This window comes from Aphanomyces invadans, assembly GCF_000520115.1.
Source record: "Aphanomyces invadans strain NJM9701 unplaced genomic scaffold supercont1.1, whole genome shotgun sequence".
NCBI classification, from domain to species: Eukaryota; Oomycota; class Saprolegniomycetes; order Saprolegniales; family Verrucalvaceae; genus Aphanomyces; species Aphanomyces invadans.
The window spans coordinates 2,296,090-2,316,691 of record NW_008580146.1 but is presented as its reverse complement, the minus strand read 5'-3'; the positions used below and the strand labels follow the sequence as shown (position 1 = coordinate 2,316,691).

General features: G+C 56.7%; 4 protein-coding genes across 4 annotated transcripts; 2 read left to right on the top strand and 2 right to left on the bottom strand.

Annotated features, from left to right (window-relative positions):
- Positions 1–742: 742 nt before the first annotated feature.
- Positions 743–3,500, bottom strand: H310_00704 (hypothetical protein). The gene is made up of 2 exons (XM_008863575.1): positions 2,521–3,500; positions 743–2,467 (listed from the first exon to the last, which is right to left on the bottom strand). Exons 1-2 carry the CDS (start codon positions 3,445–3,447, stop codon positions 785–787), a joined length of 2,610 nt encoding a protein of 869 aa, XP_008861797.1. The 5' UTR covers positions 3,448–3,500; the 3' UTR covers positions 743–784.
- Positions 3,501–3,587: 87 nt separating this feature from the next.
- Positions 3,588–4,376, top strand: H310_00703 (hypothetical protein). The gene is made up of 2 exons (XM_008863574.1): positions 3,588–3,915; positions 3,959–4,376. Exons 1-2 carry the CDS (start codon positions 3,593–3,595, stop codon positions 4,347–4,349), a joined length of 714 nt encoding a protein of 237 aa, XP_008861796.1. The 5' UTR covers positions 3,588–3,592; the 3' UTR covers positions 4,350–4,376.
- Positions 4,319–8,650, bottom strand: H310_00702 (hypothetical protein). The gene is made up of 13 exons (XM_008863573.1): positions 7,616–8,650; positions 7,498–7,548; positions 7,329–7,432; positions 7,086–7,276; positions 6,866–7,029; positions 6,451–6,779; positions 6,235–6,398; positions 6,002–6,182; positions 5,852–5,937; positions 5,000–5,804; positions 4,683–4,946; positions 4,554–4,627; positions 4,319–4,490 (listed from the first exon to the last, which is right to left on the bottom strand). Exons 1-13 carry the CDS (start codon positions 8,598–8,600, stop codon positions 4,388–4,390), a joined length of 3,501 nt encoding a protein of 1,166 aa, XP_008861795.1. The 5' UTR covers positions 8,601–8,650; the 3' UTR covers positions 4,319–4,387.
- Positions 8,651–8,899: 249 nt separating this feature from the next.
- On the top strand, positions 8,900–20,469 carry H310_00701 (hypothetical protein). Its single transcript, XM_008863572.1, has 6 exons — positions 8,900–9,481; positions 9,531–11,032; positions 11,090–11,387; positions 11,447–13,529; positions 13,583–14,582; positions 14,633–20,469. The coding sequence occupies exons 1-6, from the start codon at positions 8,944–8,946 to the stop codon at positions 20,360–20,362; spliced, it is 11,151 nt and encodes a 3,716-aa protein (XP_008861794.1). The 5' UTR covers positions 8,900–8,943; the 3' UTR covers positions 20,363–20,469.
- Positions 20,470–20,602: the final 133 nt, after the last annotated feature.

Sequence of the window (20,602 nt, the reverse complement as noted above, 5' to 3'; positions counted from 1 at the left end):
CCAGTGACCCCCACTTGTCCATGATCAAGCCCCGCCGTTCGAGGAACGGCATGTCCAACGCAACTTGCCGTAGCAGCATGAGGTCTTGTTCCTCCGTGTAGTTGCGCCGCTTGACCGGGGTGGACATCAAAGCTGCAGGAGCCTATCGTTTGAATGGTGTGGGAATGGAAGTAGTTCCGCACATTTCGCCATTTCTGCTGCATAGAGATTGAGTCTCACAGGTTCCAGAACAAAGTTTCACAGGCGAACTCCTGTTTTGTCACCAACTGGATTTTGTGTTTACAAATCGACAACTGGATCGTGACTGGACAAGTTGCAAAACCTCTCTGTTGTTAATAAAATCTTTTCCTATGCTCAGTTGTTCTTCCTACTAGCGCATGCACGACGAGCTGTAAGCTCGTCCTTCAGCGACGCTGCACGTCGCTGGTAGACATCAACAATGCAATGATGCAAGTCACAATCTTGACCATGAGATTTTGTCACCGAGTCTTCGTTTCCGGATCCGGATGCCTTGTCTTCCGTGAGTGCGGCAAACTTCAACATCGGTGTCTTCGTACCTCGAGAGTTGCGCATTGATGTGGAAGAACATTGGGGGCAGGGCAAGGGGGAGTTGGATGATGAGATACTGTATCCAGGAGCAGCGGAGGTCACGGCGCTGTCGTGACCTCGCTGGAGCCGCCAGCACCAGCACCGAGGTCTATGGTGATGCTGACAATGAAGGCGACGTTGCAACAATCATGCCCACAGTTTATGCACTCACTCGTGACTTGTTACCGATGCTCGTTTACAACTGCGTGGATGTATCCAAAACCTCTGTCGAATCGTCGACAGCTCCCTGGTCCTCAACGTGGTCCGCTCCATCGTCGTCGTAGTTGAGTGGGCGATGGATGAGCCCCGAACTTTGCAGTTTGGCATGATTCGGCGTGACAACTTCGTCGCGTTCAAAGCCAACGATCACGGGTTTCGGCAGCTTCAAGAGCTGTTCCATTGTGTCTTTGAAAGCTTGGCCTTTGGGAATGCGACGACCGTTGATGCTGGCGAGGGCATCACCCACAAGGACCATATTCGATCGACGGGCGCATCCTTGCGGTCGCAACCGCTTTACGACGGCGCTGCCACCGCTGTACTCGAACGTGAGCCCGAGGTCGCCTCCATGCCACACTACATTGAACGATCGTGCAAACTTTTGCATCGACATCGCGTCCAAGTCTTCAGAAATGCTCCCGAGAAAGTCGTCGTCGTCGTCGAGGGCGTCGCTGCTGGACGCGTCTGAGATCGTGTCCATGCCCGATCTGTGAGTCGGTTGTTCGGTGTTGTTGTTGCAGTCAAGATTGTCAGGCTGACTTGTATGCGATGGATTGGCTGACGCAGACACGGCGGCATTCGCCGAGCACCGTCGAAATCGAAGCACAACTGGAAACGAAGTCGACCGCAGCATCGTGGCCAAGTCCACTGCCGACATCCCATGGGTCGCCATGTTGTTGACAGCCACCAACGTGTCCAGCACAATGCTGCCCCGCTGCTTGATATGCAGAGTGCAATCTTTCTTGACACGTTTCACGTACGGTGCGGGCGCATCAGTGCCAAACACGAGGCCAAGGGGCGCTTGCTCCCAGAGAAGCTCGTACTCTTGATGCTGGGACGTGAGGACATGCCGTGAATAGCACCGACCAATGCGAGTCTTTGGGCTCGTGGCGTTTGTGACGCTAGAGGAGCTCATTCGATCCTGCAACCAAGGAGCATGCATTTGAGGCGGTTGCTTGGGAGGCGGTCGAAAGAGGAGCAAACAAGGCTTGTCTGTCACGGCCAAGAGGGCGCACGTCGCGTCAAATGTTTGTGGGGCCACCGCAGATCCGTTGATCGAGAGCAAAGTGTACCCGTGCTGGACACGATCAATCATGGCCGATCGGCCTTTTCCCGTGAGTCGGTTGACCTTGGGAAGCCCAGTCGTCGGGCACTGGATGAACGTGACGCCCAATGGACCGGACCGCCACACGATGAAAATCTCGCCTCTCGTTTCATCCAGCGTTGTGGCGGCCACGGACAGCCGGTCCAAGATCAAACTGCTTTCGGTGCCGCGGGACGACAAGAACGTGCTGTACCGTTGTTGCGTCACGGCGGACGTTGGCGTCGGTGGCACAATCGAGACGGGCAACGGTTCCGTCAGGAGCGTCGTACACAATTTTCGAAATTCAAGGGTTGCTGGCTTCTTCACAGTCGCAAGCATTTGCATCGCGACCGTGAGGCCTTTGGCAACGGTGTCCTGTGCATTGATGGCCACGAGAACATGACCACATCCGAGGCCATACGATTGCGCCAGCGTGTCATTGCGGTCCGTGATGCGGTTCACCACGGGAATGGCTTCGTTGCCATCGGAGGCAAACGTCACCCCAAGCTTTTCATTTTCATGTAGCGGGACAAAAAACCGCTCGCTCGGAACAACGCAGGATGCACGAAAGCGCAAGACCTAGACAAGAATGAACGCTTAGAGTGATGTGGCCACTGGCGAAGGATGCGTACGGTGGGGATATCTGACATTCGAAGCATGCCCATGGCGGCGTGGGGGTCCATGTCGGCGACGGACATGCCGCCGATGCTCTCGAGGTAGTCACCCACTCGAATGCCTTCCGTCCATGCAAATGGTCCCGTTATCGAATTGACCACGAGGCCTGTGCCGCTGTTGTTGTAGCTCACGTGAAACCCAGGGACTCCCCCACGCCACACGATAAACTTGCACCGGGTGAATGCTGGGTGTGTACTGGACCATGTTGGTCGGACATTGCGCAGTGTGGGGGACTGAGGGATGGCGTCTTCGAGTAGAGCCAATGGACTGGATGGCCGCCCTTCCAGGAGCGGCACTACACGCCCACTGCGGCTCGTGGGGGATGGCTCGCCATGCGCTGATGACACTGGAGGCTTTTTCTTCTTTTCCAGGACGGTACTCATGATCGACGGGAGTGAAAACAGCTTCTTCAATGTGTGCTTGTTGAAGGTCCGATCTAACAGCGTCGTCCCGCCACCTTGGCGCACAGGTTCTGCTCCCAGTTCTGGGAGATCGGACTCGAAACTGGCTTCACGAAAGGCGTTTTGAGTTGCCACTGCGTGCACCCCATGTGCGGTGATAACTTCATTGTTGTCTTCTGTAATCCGGACGACTTGGGAATCGGCCTCTTGGTCACTCTTGTCGTCGTCATCGTTGTTGTTGTCTAGCTCGGCTTGGTACGTGGTAGGTTTTGTTGATTCCTTGGGGCACTTATCATTCGCTTCGGGCTCTTCGTCACGGGTGAGTGGCAGTGGTGCTTCTTTCTTGGGCCCACCGCGTAACCTTGTGCTTTGTATGAGCTCCTTGAGAATTGCCTCGTCCATGAGTGGCAGGCTTCCGCAGCTGCTCGCACGTCGCAACGCTGTTGTGCGTGGATTGACCTTGACTGCAGCGCCGCGGGCCATGTTGCCCAAGCTGGTCAATGGCGTTCTCGCATTCCGCCACCGCTGCGCTATTTTTGGCTCACGAGAACTTCGCCATGGCAGTTACAGGTGTACAACCAGATTGTGCCCCGGGGCACGGATTTAGATAGTGTCAGTTGTTGGCGCGATGACCCATACGACGACGACCGAATTCATGTCGCGCTGCGCGCTATGCGATGAGGCGCTGGAAGGAAAGCCTGACCAGTGCATCACGGACTGCGGGCATGTTTTTTGCGTGTCCTGTGCTTGCCGCTACCTCGGCCACAACAAGAACCGATGCAGCGAGTGCCACATACAGGTAAAGATTGTGCGGCAGATGGACGCGTGTGGCAACGAAGCGCAACGCGAAAAGCCATGCAGCGTCAAGTTTTGCAATGTCACGTACATCTTGTACGTAAGCATTTGGAGCGTGGATGACCCGACCCACACCCTCGCGACGTTGTTCCACCTGTACGTTGATGCAATTCCCTCGTCATGTGAGCGTCGATTGTAGCGACCACGCGCGGTTGATTCATCACGGTAAGATTTTGAAGAAAGGAGACGTGTGGCCAGGCAGCGTAGTGCAGTTGGTTGGCACGAAGAAGAGTGTAATGCCTTCTGACTACACTTCGAATGGCGCATCGACATGCTCCACCTCTTCGACGGATGCGATGTTGGCCACCGTTGTGTCCTGGGCGATGGCTATTGTAGCATTCGTCATGTACCCACTCAAGTTGATCTATCTCTTTTTTCACTCGATGGTGCGTGGCGAAGAATACCAATCGTTGCCGCAACGACGATATGCTCCAGTCGACGCAACTGAACCCTCCACAGCCCCGGTGGCGCCGACATTTGAGCAACCAGGAATTGTGCCGCTCCCTCCTCGGACAGACACTGTCGAGTAAGTTGTTTAACGACAGCATACCATGCTATTTTGCGAGTTCTACACTCGGTCGAAGCCAAGCGAGCCATACTTCAACGCCACCATGAATTTCTCTCGCAAGACTTCTTCGCTCGGGTACTCCGGCAGAAGCAGCTGATGTTCACTATACACAGCACCCGTAAACACATTGGGGTCAGGCAGAGGGATAACGAGTAGCAGGCCGCACCACGTGATCGCTTGAGGGCAAGGCCAGTGTACAACGTTGTCGCGCGAGGTCAACTTAATGGACCAAGAATTTCCCTATCAAACGGCTCAGCCAGAGCATGTGTCTTCTATGGGGATGAAAAGCGCATACCCCCGTAAAGTCGAACCCAAACAATGGAGGCTGGGACGAGCCCGACCAGAAAGTGAGCAGTTGACGCAGGGTCGATTGGTCCATGGCGTGCACGACTGCCCAAAAGTGCACGATGGTGGGGTGTTGGCTGTGAGCAGGACGAGCGTAGTGGATGTGCTTTTGCAACGCAGCAACGTCAACGACGAGTTCTCCAAGGGCAACAGACTGGAGTTCCTCAGCACTCAACCACAGCAAATCGCGCTTGTAAACCACATCTAGGACCCCCTGGTCCAACACTTGTCAAATCGTCGTCGTTTCCGTCGTCGAGAGATAAATACCTTTTGAAATGCCTGCAAGTTGGCCATTTGGTTGCAAAAGAATCGCTCGGCTCGCAATTGAACGTACTCCGCCTTGTTGTCGTTGGTAACTCGAATGGTTTTTCCCCCAGGTACCAATTCGATTTCTGTCGTTGGGTAGTGGACTTCAGTCTCGACATCGCTCTCTCCAACGACGACGACGACGGCCCCGCACGCTTCAAAGTACAGTTCCCACTCGCTGTCATTGTCGTCGGTGGAATGTCCAAAGTCGTGATTTAAAATTGCCGCCAACCCCGCTTGAAATTGTGGGTTATGGGCCGTGTAATCTTGCCATGTCAATTTGTCCGCCCCTCGAACAAATTTCCACAACGCGTTGGGGAGGCGAACCCCCAATGGCGCTTGATGTCGCAGCGCTAGTCCCATGAGCCGACCCGCACAACGATACACCTTGGCCAGGTCGGCGTTTTCCACAATTCGGTCAAACGGGATGTGGTACACTCCGTCTTGTTCCAGGATTGGGGCGCACGCGACGGGCAACGGATGGGATTGAAAACACAACGACGTGCGGTTGGAGTCGGCAAACGAAAAAATGGGGAGCCACAGCGCGGACGAATGGTTTTTCTTCAAAGGGGACGACGCGACTTGCTTGGCTGGCGACGGCGTTGATGGAATCTTCGTCGCAGAGATGTTTTGGCGCGCCATGTGCAACCACTGACTGAAAATGGACTTGGAGCTCGTCGACGCCAAACCATGGTGGTCTCGCTCGTCCGACGGAATCGATACTTGCGGGTTGAAGAAATGGTGGGCGACCAGTTCAAAGAACTCACTAAACTAGGTCATGGACGGAGCGATGGAGCTGATGTGTCCACATACCGCAAGGGCCCAACGCCAAGGCCTGGCTCGTTCAAGAAATTGATTTCCATTTCGCCATTCAAGTTTCGCATGGACGTGCACAGCACCTGCGCTCACGCGTGAACTTCAAAACCAGCATAAATGCTAGAATCCCATGCACGTTCGAGTTACCTGTTGAATGACAAAGTCGAGAAAGCACAATGTCGACGCTTGTCGATTGATGGTCAGCTGGAAGCGTCCATGGCGTTCGTCTGCCATCGCTTCAATGTACTCGAGTTTGTTGGCCGTTGTGATAAACCACGAATTTGACGACCAATCTTGAAAATACTCGGCCAGCAATCGAACCTCGGACCTGATGCAACAGCATGCATTGAGCGCAACGGTGCATGACGATGCCATCGTACCGAATGAGGAGGTTGACTTGGTCTCGAAGTGGCATCATCCATTGGACGAACGACTCGGGCAATCCAAATGCAGATGAGAAGCGAGAGAGACTGACGGGCACGTTCGACTCGTCCGCGTTACGCCATGTGCGAGCATGGGGCTTTTCCAGCTGACCTCTCAACATCTACACGCACATGGAACGATCCTCAACAAGAGCAAAACTCGCGTTGACTTACGTGGTGCACGCGCCGAATTTGCTTGGATTCAAAACACGTTTCGAGTTGTGCCACCAATTGCAGGACGTACAATGCAGCAGCAAACCGGTCGGGGGCGTATACGTCGTCGGGCATTACTTGCAGCGCCATTTGGACGACGTATTTCAAATCGTGCAGCGGTTCCGTCACCACTTTGAGCACGTCTTGCACAGGGTCGATGTCGCCGGCCAACGACGACACATACGGGATGAGCCACAACACTAGCATCTCCACCTTGGCGAACAGCGACTTGATCTCAAACTCGTCGTCGGATGAGTCCGCGTCGCACAAGTTGAATACCAATCGCTTGACTATTTGCACAGCCAACCTTTCATGAGGAACAAATCGCGCTACTTCGTGTCTGCCATGCCAACAATGCGAAATGAGGCCAACTGACCTGACACCGCCATCGACGCCGTGATCGTCGTGTACACTTTGAGATCGCTGATCTGGCGTCGAGGGGCCGGCGCATACAGCTTCAGGACATGCGCGACAATATATGCCCACGTAGAACGAAATCGCGGGTTTGGATTGCCCTCAGTCAGTCGGTGTACGAGCCACCTATGCGATTCAGCAGTGCATGAAACACGCTAGTGAATACGATGATGGTGGCATACTCGAGGGTTTTTGGCGTAAACGGGTGGGTTGACGACGTATGGTCCAGGTCGTCGTCGGTTCCTGAGCGATCCATCGCGGCCTCCCAATACGTACGCAAGTCGTGGTTCTTGTGCATTGCCCGGTAGAGTCCTGCCACATAATGGAGCAACACCAACTTGGAGTCGTTCGTCGAGTCCTTGGCAGCGCAGGTCTGTCGTGAGCCAAATCCATGAGTGTTTCTTGAATATTGCACTCTCTCGTACGGTTTCCAAGATAGAAGCAAGACCCACATGCGCCACAATCACGTTTTTGAGGCGACGCGAGCGAAGACTAAAGCACCCGTTGTTCGCAAACAATGGCTCGAGACCTGCAAGTCAACCACGCCATGTTATCAACACAGATGGGATAAGACATGAAATCCACGCGACGAACCACAATGCTTGGCAAAGACCTGGACAGTTTTCAATGCGCGCGCTTGTACGCCTACGCAAGAATGTGAAAACCATTCGCCCGTGGCGAGGACAAGGCGGGCATGCGCCATTGACCTTACTTGTCCCGATTGTCGACATGGCGCGGCGTCGATAGTTCGCGCGCTTGCCTCGCCCGTGTTGTTGCGAGCTGCCTCGTGTGCTGGCAGTACGAGTGGAATCCGGCACCTCGGAGGGGGCTGTAGTTGTATCGTCGATCAAGAAGGATTCGATGTGACAAAAACACTTGTCCAGAAACTGCACCGGCGTCAACGAGTTGTCCTCGTGAACGTGGGGATCGCCGTGGTTTTCAAGCAAGTATGCAACCGTTTTAGGTAGAAACAATCCGGCAGCTAAGTGCAATGGTGTGACGCCACGTGGAGTCGCCGCTCGGACGGCGTGGTGCACGAACGCGTCTCCGTTCTGGAGTGCTTTGGTCTGCTCTAGCAGAAACGTGACCGTTTGGTGGCATCGCTCAGGATCGAGTTGAATGGCTTCCCATCGCCCGCTATTGGAATCCGTTGCGCGTTCGTCCAACCCACCGAGGGTTGCAAGCAACAGCGCTGGGACCGTCTCGTGCGGATTCACTTGCTCCTGCTTGACAGCCTCGTGCAGTAAAAGCGGCAGCAGATGGACGTGGTGCCGACTGCACGCCAACGTAAATGCAGCACATCCTTGCTTGTTTTTCACCGACAAGAGCGCTCCATGCGCAAACAGAGTCTCCACGATCGAAGTGTGAATTTCGGGCGACGACACAGACTTCAGACCACACACTAAAGTCAGCAGGGTTTCTCCTCTTCGGTACATATGATTCACCAGCGAGCGATCAGTCTCCAGGAGATTTTTCACTGTGTCGAGGGAGAGCGATGCCACCGCCGAAGCTAGCTGCGCCGCAAGGTTCTTTGGCTGCTGGTGACGTGTACTAACTGGACTTGAAGCAGGTGTCGTGTTGCCGCCGTCTGTGCCCCCTTTACCGTGCCGACCGCGCCCGCCACGGGAACGACCTCGGTTGTTACCATGTCGTCCTCCTCTCTCCGATACGTCGTGTCCTTCGTTTGTCCCGTTCATGTTGCGGTCACACTTGGTCGTCGCGCGACTTTCGTCGTCGGTCGTCCGAGAATGAATTTGAATGTACCAACAACGGGTGACAAATTTTCCAAGATATCAGTATATTGATACTAAATTTACTTGTCGTGTTGAGTCATTTGTGATATTTGATGAACGTATAAGTATCAATATTCCATATTATTAATAAGGATGTCGTATCACAAATACGCCAGTAAATAGTATCAATCGACGTAATTCCTCAAATTTTGCTTCCAATTTTACCGTTTTGAACACTACCGGCTGAAAGGTCACGCGTTTCACTCGTCCAGTCTGTTGCACTGCATGGAGAGCCGCCGCATCCGAAATGGCCGCAAAGGTTTTGGAGCAGCTCATCGCGCGTGGACGTCGGGAGCGAAAGCCAACAGAACAGCGTGAAGTATCGTTCAACCTGGCCGAAATCTCAACGAACCCGGAATTCCATGTGAAAATGGTCGAGAAGGGGGTCGTGCGGTCACTCATGCACCTCATCACAGACTCGTCCGACGACCAAGCACTTCGATTTGCGTGCTTGTGTCTGGGCAACACGTCGTCGACAGCTTCGATACGGCTCAAGATCGTGGAGGAGGGTGTATTGCCACCTCTTATAGCCCTCATGAACAAAGAAGGGGGCGACATCGTAGGAAAGCAGTACTCGGCCATGACGATAGGCAACTTGGCTGCTGAGCCGGAAAACCACGAAGAAATTGTCAAACTTCATGCAATATCATCACTCGTAAGCTCCGTGGACCCCGAGGAACCGTGTTTAGGAGCATACGCCGCGTTTGCCTTGGCCAACCTTGGCGTCAACAATGAATACCGACCGCTCATCGTCGAGCAGGGCGCGATACCCCGTCTCATAGCGCGTACGACAGATGCTCGATGTGTCAGTCTCACACGCGTTTGCTTGCGTAGTGGCGTGCTGCAGCGACTTGAGCGCCCAACGACAGTCCATGGCGGCCCTCCGCGGAATATGCATCACCCCCGACAACCGCCTGATTGTTGTGAAGGAAGGCATTTTGGACCCACTGGTTCTCATGGCTCGGTCGGATGAAATCGATATTCAAAGGGAAGTCGCCGCATCGTTCTGTACGTTGTCGTGCATGGAAGGCAACAAGATGGAGATTTCGGACCGTGCGCTGCTCACGATTGTGTCGATGTGCTTATCGGGGGACCCGTCTGTGGAGCAGCACGCTTGTTGCACACTCGCAAACTTGATGGAAATGCCTGAGCTGCATGCCAAGCTGCTGCGTGAGAACGGCCTGGCGTCAGTACTGGCGCTCGCGTCCAGCGACGAGCCCAACACCAAGGCAGAAGCATGTCGTTGTCTGGCCAATCTCAGCGCCAACAAAGACGTCCAAGAGACTCTCATGGTCCAGGGCGTACTCGACCCAATTTCGAAAGCCCTCGTCGTGGGCCACCATGTGTGCCAGCGCTTTGCAGCCCTCACCCTTGCCAACTTGAGTGTGGTCGGGGCAAACCAGATCGCAATCGTGAGTCTCGGCCTCATCCGACCCATCATTGCCTTGGCGAAAGCGTTCGACCGAGAGCTAGAAGCCCGTCGTTACGCGGTCCTGGCCATCGCCAACTTGGCTGCGATGCTGGCTAACCACCCGGCCATCGTGGAGGAAGGCGGTCTTCTAGCCCTCTTTTCGCTCTCGAGCTCGTCGGACGCGTTGAGTCAGTACTACGTGGCCTACGCACTGGCCAATCTTGCTTCAAACGAAGCCAACCACACACGAATGGTCGAAGAAGGTGGGTTGCAGCCCATCATTACGCTGGCGTGCTCGGCGGACTCGGACGCTCACCACCAAGCGGCGGCGGCGCTGCGAGGATTGAGTGTGACCGCCGCAAACAAGATCAAGATCGTGCAAGAAGGAGGCCTTGAGCCGCTTGTGCGCCTGCTCGTGTCCGACGACGTGGAAATTCTCCGCGAAGTGTGCGGCGCGCTGTGCAACCTGAGTGTAAGCGAAGAAACCAAATACGAAATCGCCAAGAGCGGCGCTGTTCCACCGCTCATTGCGCACGCCCAGTCGGAGGACATGCAAGTCGCCAGGCAGTGCACTGGGACGCTGGCAAACTTGGCCGAAGTCGACGAGAACCAAGCGATGATTGCGCTCGAAAACGGCATCTCGCCACTGATCATGTGTATGAGGTCGCAGTTTGTAGAGGTGCAGCGCGAATCCGGCCGCGCGTTGGCGAACCTGTGCGCACGGCATGCCAACCACACGGAGATCGTCCAATCGGGCGGCCATCAACTCCTCATTTCGTATCTCTTGTCGCCAGACATGGCATGTCAGCGCGTCGGCGCCCTGGGGTTGTGCAACCTGTCGACAAACCCCGACCTACGCGTCATTATCATGGAGAGTGGATCGATGGACCCGCTGATGTCGCTAGCACGGTCCGAGGACGTCGAGGTAAGGTGGCGACCCACGTTTTTGCCATTTGAACGTGACGCTTCCTGCGGCATCCAGGTTGAAATCCAGCGATTTGCAATCTTGGCTATAGCCAACTTGGCGTCGTGCGTCGAGAATCACAAGATCATGGTCCGAGAAGGATCACTGCCACTTCTCATCAGTTTGTCCAGCGCCCCGGACCAAGAAGTGCGCCAATATGCTGCTTACGCCCTTGTCAAGGTCGCACTGAATGCAGACTTGCGCAAAAAGATTACAGAGGAAGGCGGGTTGGAGCCCGTCCTGTTCTTAGCTCGAACAGAAGATTCAGACATTCACCGAGATGTGCTGCCTGCGTTGTGCACGCTCTCCTTTGCAGGTTCATGGTTCGATTCCATTAAGGCCAATTCCCCACTGACCAATGCGTATGGTGTGCAGATGCAAACAAGGCTGAGATCTGCAAAAGCGGTGGGCTCCCGCCGCTCATTTCGTCGTTGAGCTCGACCGACGGCGCTACGCACCGCCAAGCCTGCTGCGCCTTGGCCAACTTAAGCGAAAACATTGAAAACCAAAGTCGTATTGTAAACGCCGGAGCTATTGTCCCCCTCGTGGACGCTGTCAGGAAAGGCAACGAAGTGATCCAGCGCGAAGCGGCGCGGGCACTCGGGAATCTCGCGGCCAACTGCGACTACGGCAACGTGATCCTCAAGCAAGGCGCTGTGCCGCCGCTGATTACGCTGTTGGCAAGTGAAGTTGTGGAATGCCAGCGCATGTCGTCCATGGCGTTGTCCAATTTGGCGACAAACGTCGACAATCAGCAAAAGATGCTCTCCATGGGGATTCTGGAGCCTGTGATCGCTCGCCTTGACGAAGCCCTGGATCCGCGATCCCTCGCTGACAACGAAACGATTCGGTACTGCTTGCTCGTGCTGGCTAACTTGGCTGTGTCGCATGGCACCCACGAAGAGCTCATGGAGCGGTGTCTGACCCTCTTGTGCAACTACGCCAAGCACCGCGACGTAAAGTGTCGGCAGTTCTCCATCTTTGCAATCGGAAACCTTTGCAGCAACCCTGCCAACCTCGAGCGGATTGTTGAGGCGAACGCGCTAAAGCCGATCATTTCGTTTGCGTTTCCCGGGGACCCAAATGTGCAATTCCAAGCGATCGCGGCGCTGCGGGGGCTGTCCGTGAACCAGGACATCCGACAACAAGTCATGCGTCTCGGCGCCCTCGAGCCCGTGATCCTGGCGGCATCGTCTGAAAGTATCGAAGTCCAGCGGGAAGTTGCCGCCACCATGTGCAACCTGTCCATGTGCGAGGAGAACAAAGTGACGATGGCACGGGGAGGATGCTTGCCGCCATTGATTGCGCTGGCACAAAGCGACGACCCCACGCGCGAACGCCATGCGATCTGTGCGCTGGCCAACATTGCCGAGATGATTGAAGGCCACACGCAGCGCAAAATGATTGAAGAGGGCGTGTTGACTCCACTGTACGCTCTGGCACGGTCGCCCGACGTTGAAATTCGCCAGCAAGTTGCTCGGTGCTTGGCCTTGTTTGCAGCGAAACCATCGTCGCAGACGACGCTCTTGCGCAGCAACGCGCTGCAGTACATTATATCGTTCATCCAGACCGACGACGCGATATGCCAGCGCTTCGGGACGCTAGCCGTTGGCAACTTGGCCGTGTCCCCGACTAACCACAAGGATTTGTTCGACCAAGGCGCGATTGCCGCCCTCATGAGCGTCGAAAATTCCGCGGACCTCGAAACCCGCCGGTGCCTCGCCTTCGCCATCAACAACATTGCCGGCAACGACGCGAATTGGATCACAATTTGCAAAATGGGCATCTTGCGCTCCATCGTGTCACTCATGCACGACGCGGACGAGGAGACCCACTTGCAAGCGTGTTTTGCCGTGCGGCGCCTTGCGCTGGAGCCAAAGTCGCGGTCTCAAGTCGTGCTGCATGGCGGACTAAAGCCGCTGTTCCAATTGACGCTGTCCGAGAACATCGAGGTGCAGCGCGAAGCAACGGCCGCCATTCGGAACTTGAGTCTCAGCGAAGACAACAAGATTGCGATCGTCCTGAACGGGTTCCTGACGCCACTCGTGACGCTGGCGCACTCGGGGGACATCGAAGTCGCGCATCAAGCGACCGGGATTCTCGCCAACTTGGCCGAAGTGATTGAAAACCAAGGCCGCATGGTGCAGGAGGGCGTCCTCCAGCACGTCAAGTTCATCCTGCGGTCGAAAAACGTCGACATCCAGCGTGAAGCGGTTCGTACGATCGCCAACATGTCTGCCGAATACGCATACACAGCCGAGATTGCGTCCAGCGGGGGACTGGCGCCGTTGGTGGCGACCCTGAGCTCGCCTGACTTTTTATGCCAGCGATATGGGGCCATGGGGCTCGCCAACTTGTCGACAAACGTCGACAATGTGGTCAAGCTGATCCAGGACGGTGCAATTCACCCCCTGACTATCTTGGCCAAGTTCGGCAATGGCGACGTCGACAGCCAACGGTGCGGCCATCCATACACGCTGTCGCGAGAGGCTGGTGCTGATGGTTGAATAGGTACGCCACGTTTGCACTGACGAACCTGGCATCTGTCCAGAGCACGCACACGCAGCTCATCGACGCCGGCATCATTCCGCTGTTCACCGGCCTCCTCGAAGAAGAGGACGCGAGTATTCGCAATGCCGCGGCCTTTGGTATTGCCAACTTTGCCGCGTTTCCAGAAAACCATCGGTTGATCGTTGAGTCCGGCAACTGCCTCGAAGCGCTGATTGACCTGGTGTCGTCCGCAGATGGCAAGTGCGTCCTACGCGCCGTCTCGGCCTTGCGCGGTCTCTGCGTCGACGCCACAATTCGGGAAGACGTGGTCCGGATGGGCGGTCTCCCGCCACTTCTTCGGCTCACGCATTCCAAAGACATGGACGTTCAGCAGGAAGTGCTTGCGTGTTTGTGCAATCTCAGTCTAAGCGGGTGCATCGGTGCCGACCCAGGACTGTTTCTATCTGCTTGCGACGTGCACAGCCTCGTGTCGTTTTTGTGCTCGGCGGACGCGACGTACCGTCTCTTTGGGGCCATTACGCTCGGGAACGTTGCTGCCAAGTCCGAGCACCACGAATCGATTGTCGGGGCCGGCGCCATCGCGCCACTCATTGAGCTTTCCCGCAGTGTCGACTTGGAAACCCACCGGTGCATTGCGTTTGCTTTGTGCAATCTCGCGTCCGAGCCGAGTCGGCGGCAGTTGATTGTCGACAACCACGGGATTCCGCCCATCATTGCGCTTGCGTGCTCGGAAAGTTCCCAAGACAAACGAACGGCCATTGCGGCGCTGCGCGGGCTATCCAGCACCCCCGACAGCCGCGTGAAGATTGTCCAGGATGGCGGCCTCGAGCCGCTGATTCTCGGTGCCACATGCGTCGATGGTTTTGTGCGCAAAGAAGTGGCTGTCGCCGCGTACAACTTGTCTCTCCACGAAAAAAACAAACCGGCAATTGCGTCGTCTCAGCTCATGGTCGAGCTCATCCAGCTGTGCATGTCCCCCGACATGGATGTCGAGCACCAAGTACGTGGGATCTCGATCTCGACACGATCGAGCTGTTGGTTCGTTTGTAGACCAAGGCGGCCTTTCATGTCGTCGCGACGTATGCGTGCGCTACAATCGCCAACTTGGCCGAGCACAGCGACACCCACGACCATATCCTCCGCGACCGTGGCTGCAAATTTCTCGTGGATCTCGAAGACATGCAGGATCCGCTCCTAGTCAAGGAAGCGCTCAAGTGCGTGTGCAACCTTGGATGCAACTACAACACGCATGCGCGATTGCTCGAAGACAACTGCCATACTTTGCTCGTGCATTCGCTCGACAGCGCAAACGTCGACGTGCGCATGTTTGGCGCGATCGGGCTCGGCAACTTTCTCGCGAACCCCGCCACACACCACACGATCTTCAAAAAGGCGAATGTGATTGCGCTGTTGGTTCGCCTTGTCTCGGACGAGGCGTTCCCGGACCCCCAGCGCTTTGCGGTCCTGGCGCTCGGCAGCATTTTTGCCAACCCCGTCCATCATGAAGCGTGCTTGGCGCAGGGAGCCCTGGTTCCCCTCGTCCGGGCGATGAGCGCCAAACACACACTCGAAACGCGGTTCTACGCGACCTTTTCTCTCGGCAAACTCGCCATGAACGACTTGTACCACACCGACGTCGCCCACGCTGACCAGTGCATCGACAGTGCGATCGCTCTCATTGTATCCGACAATATCCATGCACGATGCCAGGCCGTATCGGTGCTCCGCCGTCTCGCCATCCTCGACACGATTCGATTCGAATGCATGTCTGCCGCGCGGGTGCCCGCGCTTCTGCCAGCCATCGTCCAGGCTGCGTCGGCCGCTTTCGTTCATGCCAACGCAGAGCTGGCGCGTGAAATCGCCGCGTGGGCGTGCAATTGGACATTGAGCGATGCCCACAAAGTGACCGTCGCAACCTCGCCGCTCCTGGCGCAGTTGTTTACACTGGCAGCATCCACGGACATTGAAACAGCCCGAAATGCATGCGGAGCGCTGGCAAACATTGCGGAAGACCCAGAGAGCCACTTGAACATGATGGAAATGCACGCCGTTCCGAGTTGCATCCGGCTCATGCGGTGCAGGTACTTGACCGTGTATCGCGAGGCGAGTCGGTTGGCAGCCAACTTGATTTCGTCGATGGAGATGCACGTGCTGTACTTGAGCGAAGATGGTCTGGGCGCGCTAACCCGTGTGGCCAAGACAGACGACCATGAGTGCCACTACAACGTTGCGCTCGCGTACCACAAGCTGTGCATGAACCCTGCGACCCACAGCAGCGTGATGGCGTCCGGGTCGCTCGTCACGTTGTTCAACCTGATGGGGGCTCATGACTTGACCGTGCAGCGCCAGGCTGCCGCTGCGTTCAAAGCGCTGTGCTCCAGCATTGACAACAAGCCCAAGATCCTCGGGGATGGCGGTCTTCTTGCGATCATCTCACTCTTGCGCGCGACAGACGTCGAGTTACAGTGCATGGGGGCCGCATCCATTCGTCACTTGGCGCTGTATTTGCCCGTCAAGACAGCGTTCGTTGCAGAAGCTGGGCTTCCCCCGCTCTTTAGCGCCAGTATGGTTCCCAACGCGGATCTGCAGCTGCAGTGCGCTGGCGCGTTGGCCAACTTGAGTGAAAACACCAAAAATCAAGTGGCGATGGTGGCCCAAGGCGGGCTTGCCGCGCTCGTCGCGCTGTCAACGGCAAAGGATGAAAGCATCATGCAGCAAACGGCGCGGGCGTTTGCAAACGTATCGTCGAACCCAGAGAATCAAGTGAATGTGTTTACGACCGCAGAGCTCCAGGCGCTGTTCACGCTTGCGTCCTCATGTGAGGAAAACTGCGGGCGCGACGCCGCGCTGGCCATGGGGAACATTGCCGTGACAGCAAAGAACCAGCTTCAAATCGCGCTGCAGGGCGGATTCGTTCCGCTGGTGATGCTCGTCCAGAGCCCGTTTGCATCGTGTCGGCAGTATGCGGCCCGTTGCATGTACCGGTTGAGTGCAAACAAAGACAACCAGGCGCATTTGGTCGATGCTGGCGGATTGGGACCGCTCGTGGCACTCTTGTCGGACCACGACGTCGACTGCCAACGGAACGCGGCGATGGCCATTTGCAACTTGGCTAGCAACGTCCAGAACGAACTGCGCATCGTAAAAGCAAACGGGTTGCCGCCGCTGATTCGGTTGCTCGCGTCGACGAATTCAGAGTGCCAGCGGTATGCCGCCATGGCGTTGTGCAACCTCGCCGCCAACACATCGAACCAAATCCACATCGTCAAGGCGGGGGGCCTCGCTCCCCTGATTCAAGTCGCAGCGACCAACCCCCACGAGAGCGAGAGCGCACGGTATGCTTGTATGGCGATATCCAACATCTCGACGCATCGCCAGAATCGGCTCGTCGTCGTTGACCAAGGCGCACTGGCACCCATCAGCCAGCTCGCCATGTCGCCGATCCTCGAGTGCCAGCGCAGTGCGACGCTGGCCATCTACAACGTGTCGTGCGCCGCGCTCAACCAACTTCGCATCGTCGACCAAGGCGTTTGTGTGCACTTAATCAAGCTCGCAACGTCACCGGACACGGACACAAAGCTGTACGCGATGATGGCCATGTGCAACTTGACTGCAAATGCCGAAACGCGGGTGGCCGCTTCTCGATCGGGCGGTTTGCAAGCGCTTGTGCTGGGCGCGAAAGACATCGACATGGCCATTCGCCGGTATGCGTGCATTGCCATTTGCAATTTGGGATGCGACCCCCAGCTCCAGGTGCAAGTCGTCGTTCACGGCGGCCTCGCCGCCATCATCTCCATGAGCGAGTCCGCCGACGTGATTGACCAGCGGTACGCCGTCATGGCGCTGTCCAACCTGGCCGCGAACGAAACGAATCACCCGACGATGATTTCCCGAGGTGTGCTCAAGATCGTGCTCCGTCTATCGACGTCGCCCCTCGACGATATTCGCCAGTACGCTGCTTTTGCCCTCGCCAACTTTGCCGGAAACGCTGAACACTGCAACACGATCGGCGACGAAGGTGGAATCATTCCACTCATTGCGCTCGCCCACTCGGAAGACTCAAACGCCCACACGCTGGCCATTGCCGCGTTACGACGATTGTGCCAAGTCTCGCCCGCGAACCGAGGGCGGATCGTCCGCGGTGGTGGGTTAGTGCCGCTTGCCATTGCCGGCCACTCGGAAGAGCTCGAAACACAGCGGGAAGTGGCCGCCACTCTCTGCAATTTGAGTCTTAGCGACGAGTACAAGTTAGAAATTGTCGCGAGCGGCGCCCTTCCTCCTTTGATTCAGCTAGCGCAGTCGCCGGACGTTGAAGTGGCGCGCCAGGCGTGCGGCGCCGTCGCCAACTTGGCAGAGAAAATCGAGACGCATCCGCGGTTCGCCGAAGCTCGCGGCGGACGATTTTTGATTGCGCTCATGCGGCACAAGAGTGTGGATATTCACCGAGAAGCTTCTCGCGCGATCGCAAACCTCCTCACAAGCTTTGGCCACCATGGCGATATCGTGACGGACGGTCTTCCCGGGCTCATTCATCTCGCTCTGTCGCTGGACGTAGAGTGCCAGTACAACGCTGCTCTGGCGCTGCGGAAGCTCTCGCCCAACTTGTCCAGCCATAAGGGCATCATTGCCGAAGGCGGGATCAAGTCGCTGTTGTTCTTGTTGCTGGCCAAGGAAACCAACATTCGCCGGCATGCCGTCGTGGCGCTTCGCGATATCGCGTCGAATGCCGAGTTCAAACTTCGGTTCCATGAAGAGGGAGGGGTGGCAGCCCTTGTGACGTTTATGCGCGACGTCGAGTCGAGTTTGCAGTGTGCCGCGCTCGCAGCACTCCGGCACTTGTCCATCGCGCCAGAGCTGAAGCGTGTGATGGTTGAAGAAGGCGTGCTGCGACCCCTTCTCAAGTGCATCAACCCAAACCACGCGACACATCACTTGGATTTACTCTGCCAGTGCGCGGGCGTGCTCGCAAACTTGAGCGAAAACATGGCGAATCAACCGACGATGGTGGACGACGGAGCGACCGTGGGGCTCGTTGCGCTCGGCACAATAGACCACGATGAGATTCAACAGGATGTTGCGCGGGCGTTGGCGAATTTGAGTGCCAATGAAGACAACCATGGCACGATTTACAAGCAGGGCGGGCTGAAGTGCTTGCTGGCGCTAACGAATTCGCGAGAGGAAGTGTGCCAGCGGTACGCTGCGATGGGGCTTCGGTTCCTGTCGTCGAACCCGCAGATCCGCGTCCACATTGTCCACGAGAATCTCCTCCCGCCGTTCCTGTCGCTGGCCCAATCCCCCATTCTCGACTACCAGCGCACTGCTGCGTCCGCATTCTGCTCGTTCTCGCTCAACGAAGACAACAAAATGAAACTCGTACGCGACGGTGCCCTCGCCCAGATTCTCAAGTGCATGTTGTACCCCGACTTGGAAGTTGTCCGAGACTGCACATTCGCGCTCGCCAACTTGGCCGACAGCTGGGAGTACCAACTCGACATTGTACGGGAAGGCGGGATCGGCGTCCTCGTCAAAGTTGGCGTGCACGACGACGCCCGCGTCCAGCGGGATGCATCCCGAGCGCTCGCGTCCCTCAGCATGACCGCCTCGCTTCGATCCGACCTCATCCAGCAACACGCGCTCAAGACACTCTTTAGTCTGGCCCGGTCGCTCGACGTCACGTCGCAACGATACTCGACGCTTGCCGTGTGCAACCTGAGTTCAGGTGACGACAAGGCGTTCATTGTCGAGCAGGGCGCGGTGCGGCCACTCATGCATCTCGTTCGGTTCCCCGACCACGAAATCCAGCGGTATGCCGCACTCGCGTTGGCCGGCCTAGCCCTCGGCGACCACAGCATGAACAAGATCCGCATGATTGAAGACGGCGTTGTTCGGCCACTCATTGAGATGCTGCGGTACCCGAGCGTGGAAATCCAAAAGTGCGGATGTCTTGCGCTCAACGCGCTCGTGCTGGGCAAACACGCGATGGCAAAGACCAGTGTGATGCAAGAAGATGGGCTGTTGCCGCTCATGGCGCTCCTCACGAGCTCGGACCTTGAATGCATCCGCATCGCGATCTACTGCGTCGGGTCGCTCGCGGAAAACATGGATGTCCTCGTCAAGCTGATCGAACTTGGCGCGATCGCAAAGATCGTGCATCAGTGCCGCGTCCCCGACCTGGAAGTCCGACGAAACTGCGGCTACGTGTTTGCGCTGGTCGTGGAGCACCACGAGTTTCACGACGAGTTTGTTCGGGAGGGCGGGATGGTCACCGTCATCTCCCTCGCGTCCATCGAGGACATGGAGTGTCAAGAGTACGCGACGTTTTCGCTGGCTCACTTGGCATCGAACCGAGACTACCAAGTCAAACTGGTCGACCACGGCGCGCTCCGACCTCTCATTTCGATGATGTCGGTGAATGCTGAGCCGAGACACTACGCTGGTCTCGCGCTGCTCAAGCTCGCCGACAACTACGAGAACCACCTCAAGATTGCAGAGGAAGGCGGGATCCAAGCACTGCTCCGTATCGCGCGCGCGCGGTCGACCGACGAAGAATTGCAGTACAAGGCGTCGATGAGCTTGGGCCAGTTGGCCAGCAACGCGACCAAGCTCATTCCGAAAGGCAAGCTATCGAGTGACAGCGTCGGCGGCAGTGTGTCGCGGATGGCCGCGGCCACCGACCAGTTGCAAGCGCGGAAAGCACGGGAGCAGACCCAAGCGTACTTGGAGAAGAAGATTCAAGCGGAGAAAAGCGCCACAACAACTACCACGCCTCGGGCGATGTAGAGCGTAGTTTGCGAACAACAACACAATGGACTTGAGCTTTGGTATATCGCGACCACGTTGATTTTCAACACGTCCATGGACCCCGCCCAACAACAGGGCGTCGGAAGGCCCATTCGTTTGGTCCACGTAGACGCAACTCTGGCGATGGGGAGCCGCATATCCCATGCAGCCCCGCGGAATCCCCCACACGAGATCGCACCGGGCACATCGTGGCGATGAAGGAATTGGATGATGGGCTCG

Excerpts from the sequence above, each read along its gene's own strand:
- H310_00704 (XM_008863575.1), bottom strand. The coding sequence starts at position 3,447 with ATGGCCCGCGGCGCTGCAGTCAAGGTCAATCCACGCACAACAGCGTTG. Across the intron at positions 2,468-2,520 it reads GAATGTCAGATATCCCCACC|GTCTTGCGCTTTCGTGCATC; the intron begins GTACGCATCCTT and ends ATTCTTGTCTAG.
- H310_00703 (XM_008863574.1), top strand. The coding sequence starts at position 3,593 with ATGACCCATACGACGACGACCGAATTCATGTCGCGCTGCGCGCTATGC. Across the intron at positions 3,916-3,958 it reads CTCGCGACGTTGTTCCACCT|CGACCACGCGCGGTTGATTC; the intron begins GTACGTTGATGC and ends CGTCGATTGTAG.
- H310_00702 (XM_008863573.1), bottom strand. The coding sequence starts at position 8,600 with ATGAACGGGACAAACGAAGGACACGACGTATCGGAGAGAGGAGGACGA. Across the intron at positions 7,277-7,328 it reads TTGCTTCTATCTTGGAAACC|ACCTGCGCTGCCAAGGACTC; the intron begins GTACGAGAGAGT and ends GGCTCACGACAG. Across the intron at positions 6,399-6,450 it reads AAATTCGGCGCGTGCACCAC|ATGTTGAGAGGTCAGCTGGA; the intron begins GTAAGTCAACGC and ends ATGTGCGTGTAG.
- H310_00701 (XM_008863572.1), top strand. The coding sequence starts at position 8,944 with ATGGCCGCAAAGGTTTTGGAGCAGCTCATCGCGCGTGGACGTCGGGAG. Across the intron at positions 11,388-11,446 it reads GTGCACGCTCTCCTTTGCAG|ATGCAAACAAGGCTGAGATC; the intron begins GTTCATGGTTCG and ends TATGGTGTGCAG. Across the intron at positions 14,583-14,632 it reads ACATGGATGTCGAGCACCAA|ACCAAGGCGGCCTTTCATGT; the intron begins GTACGTGGGATC and ends GTTCGTTTGTAG.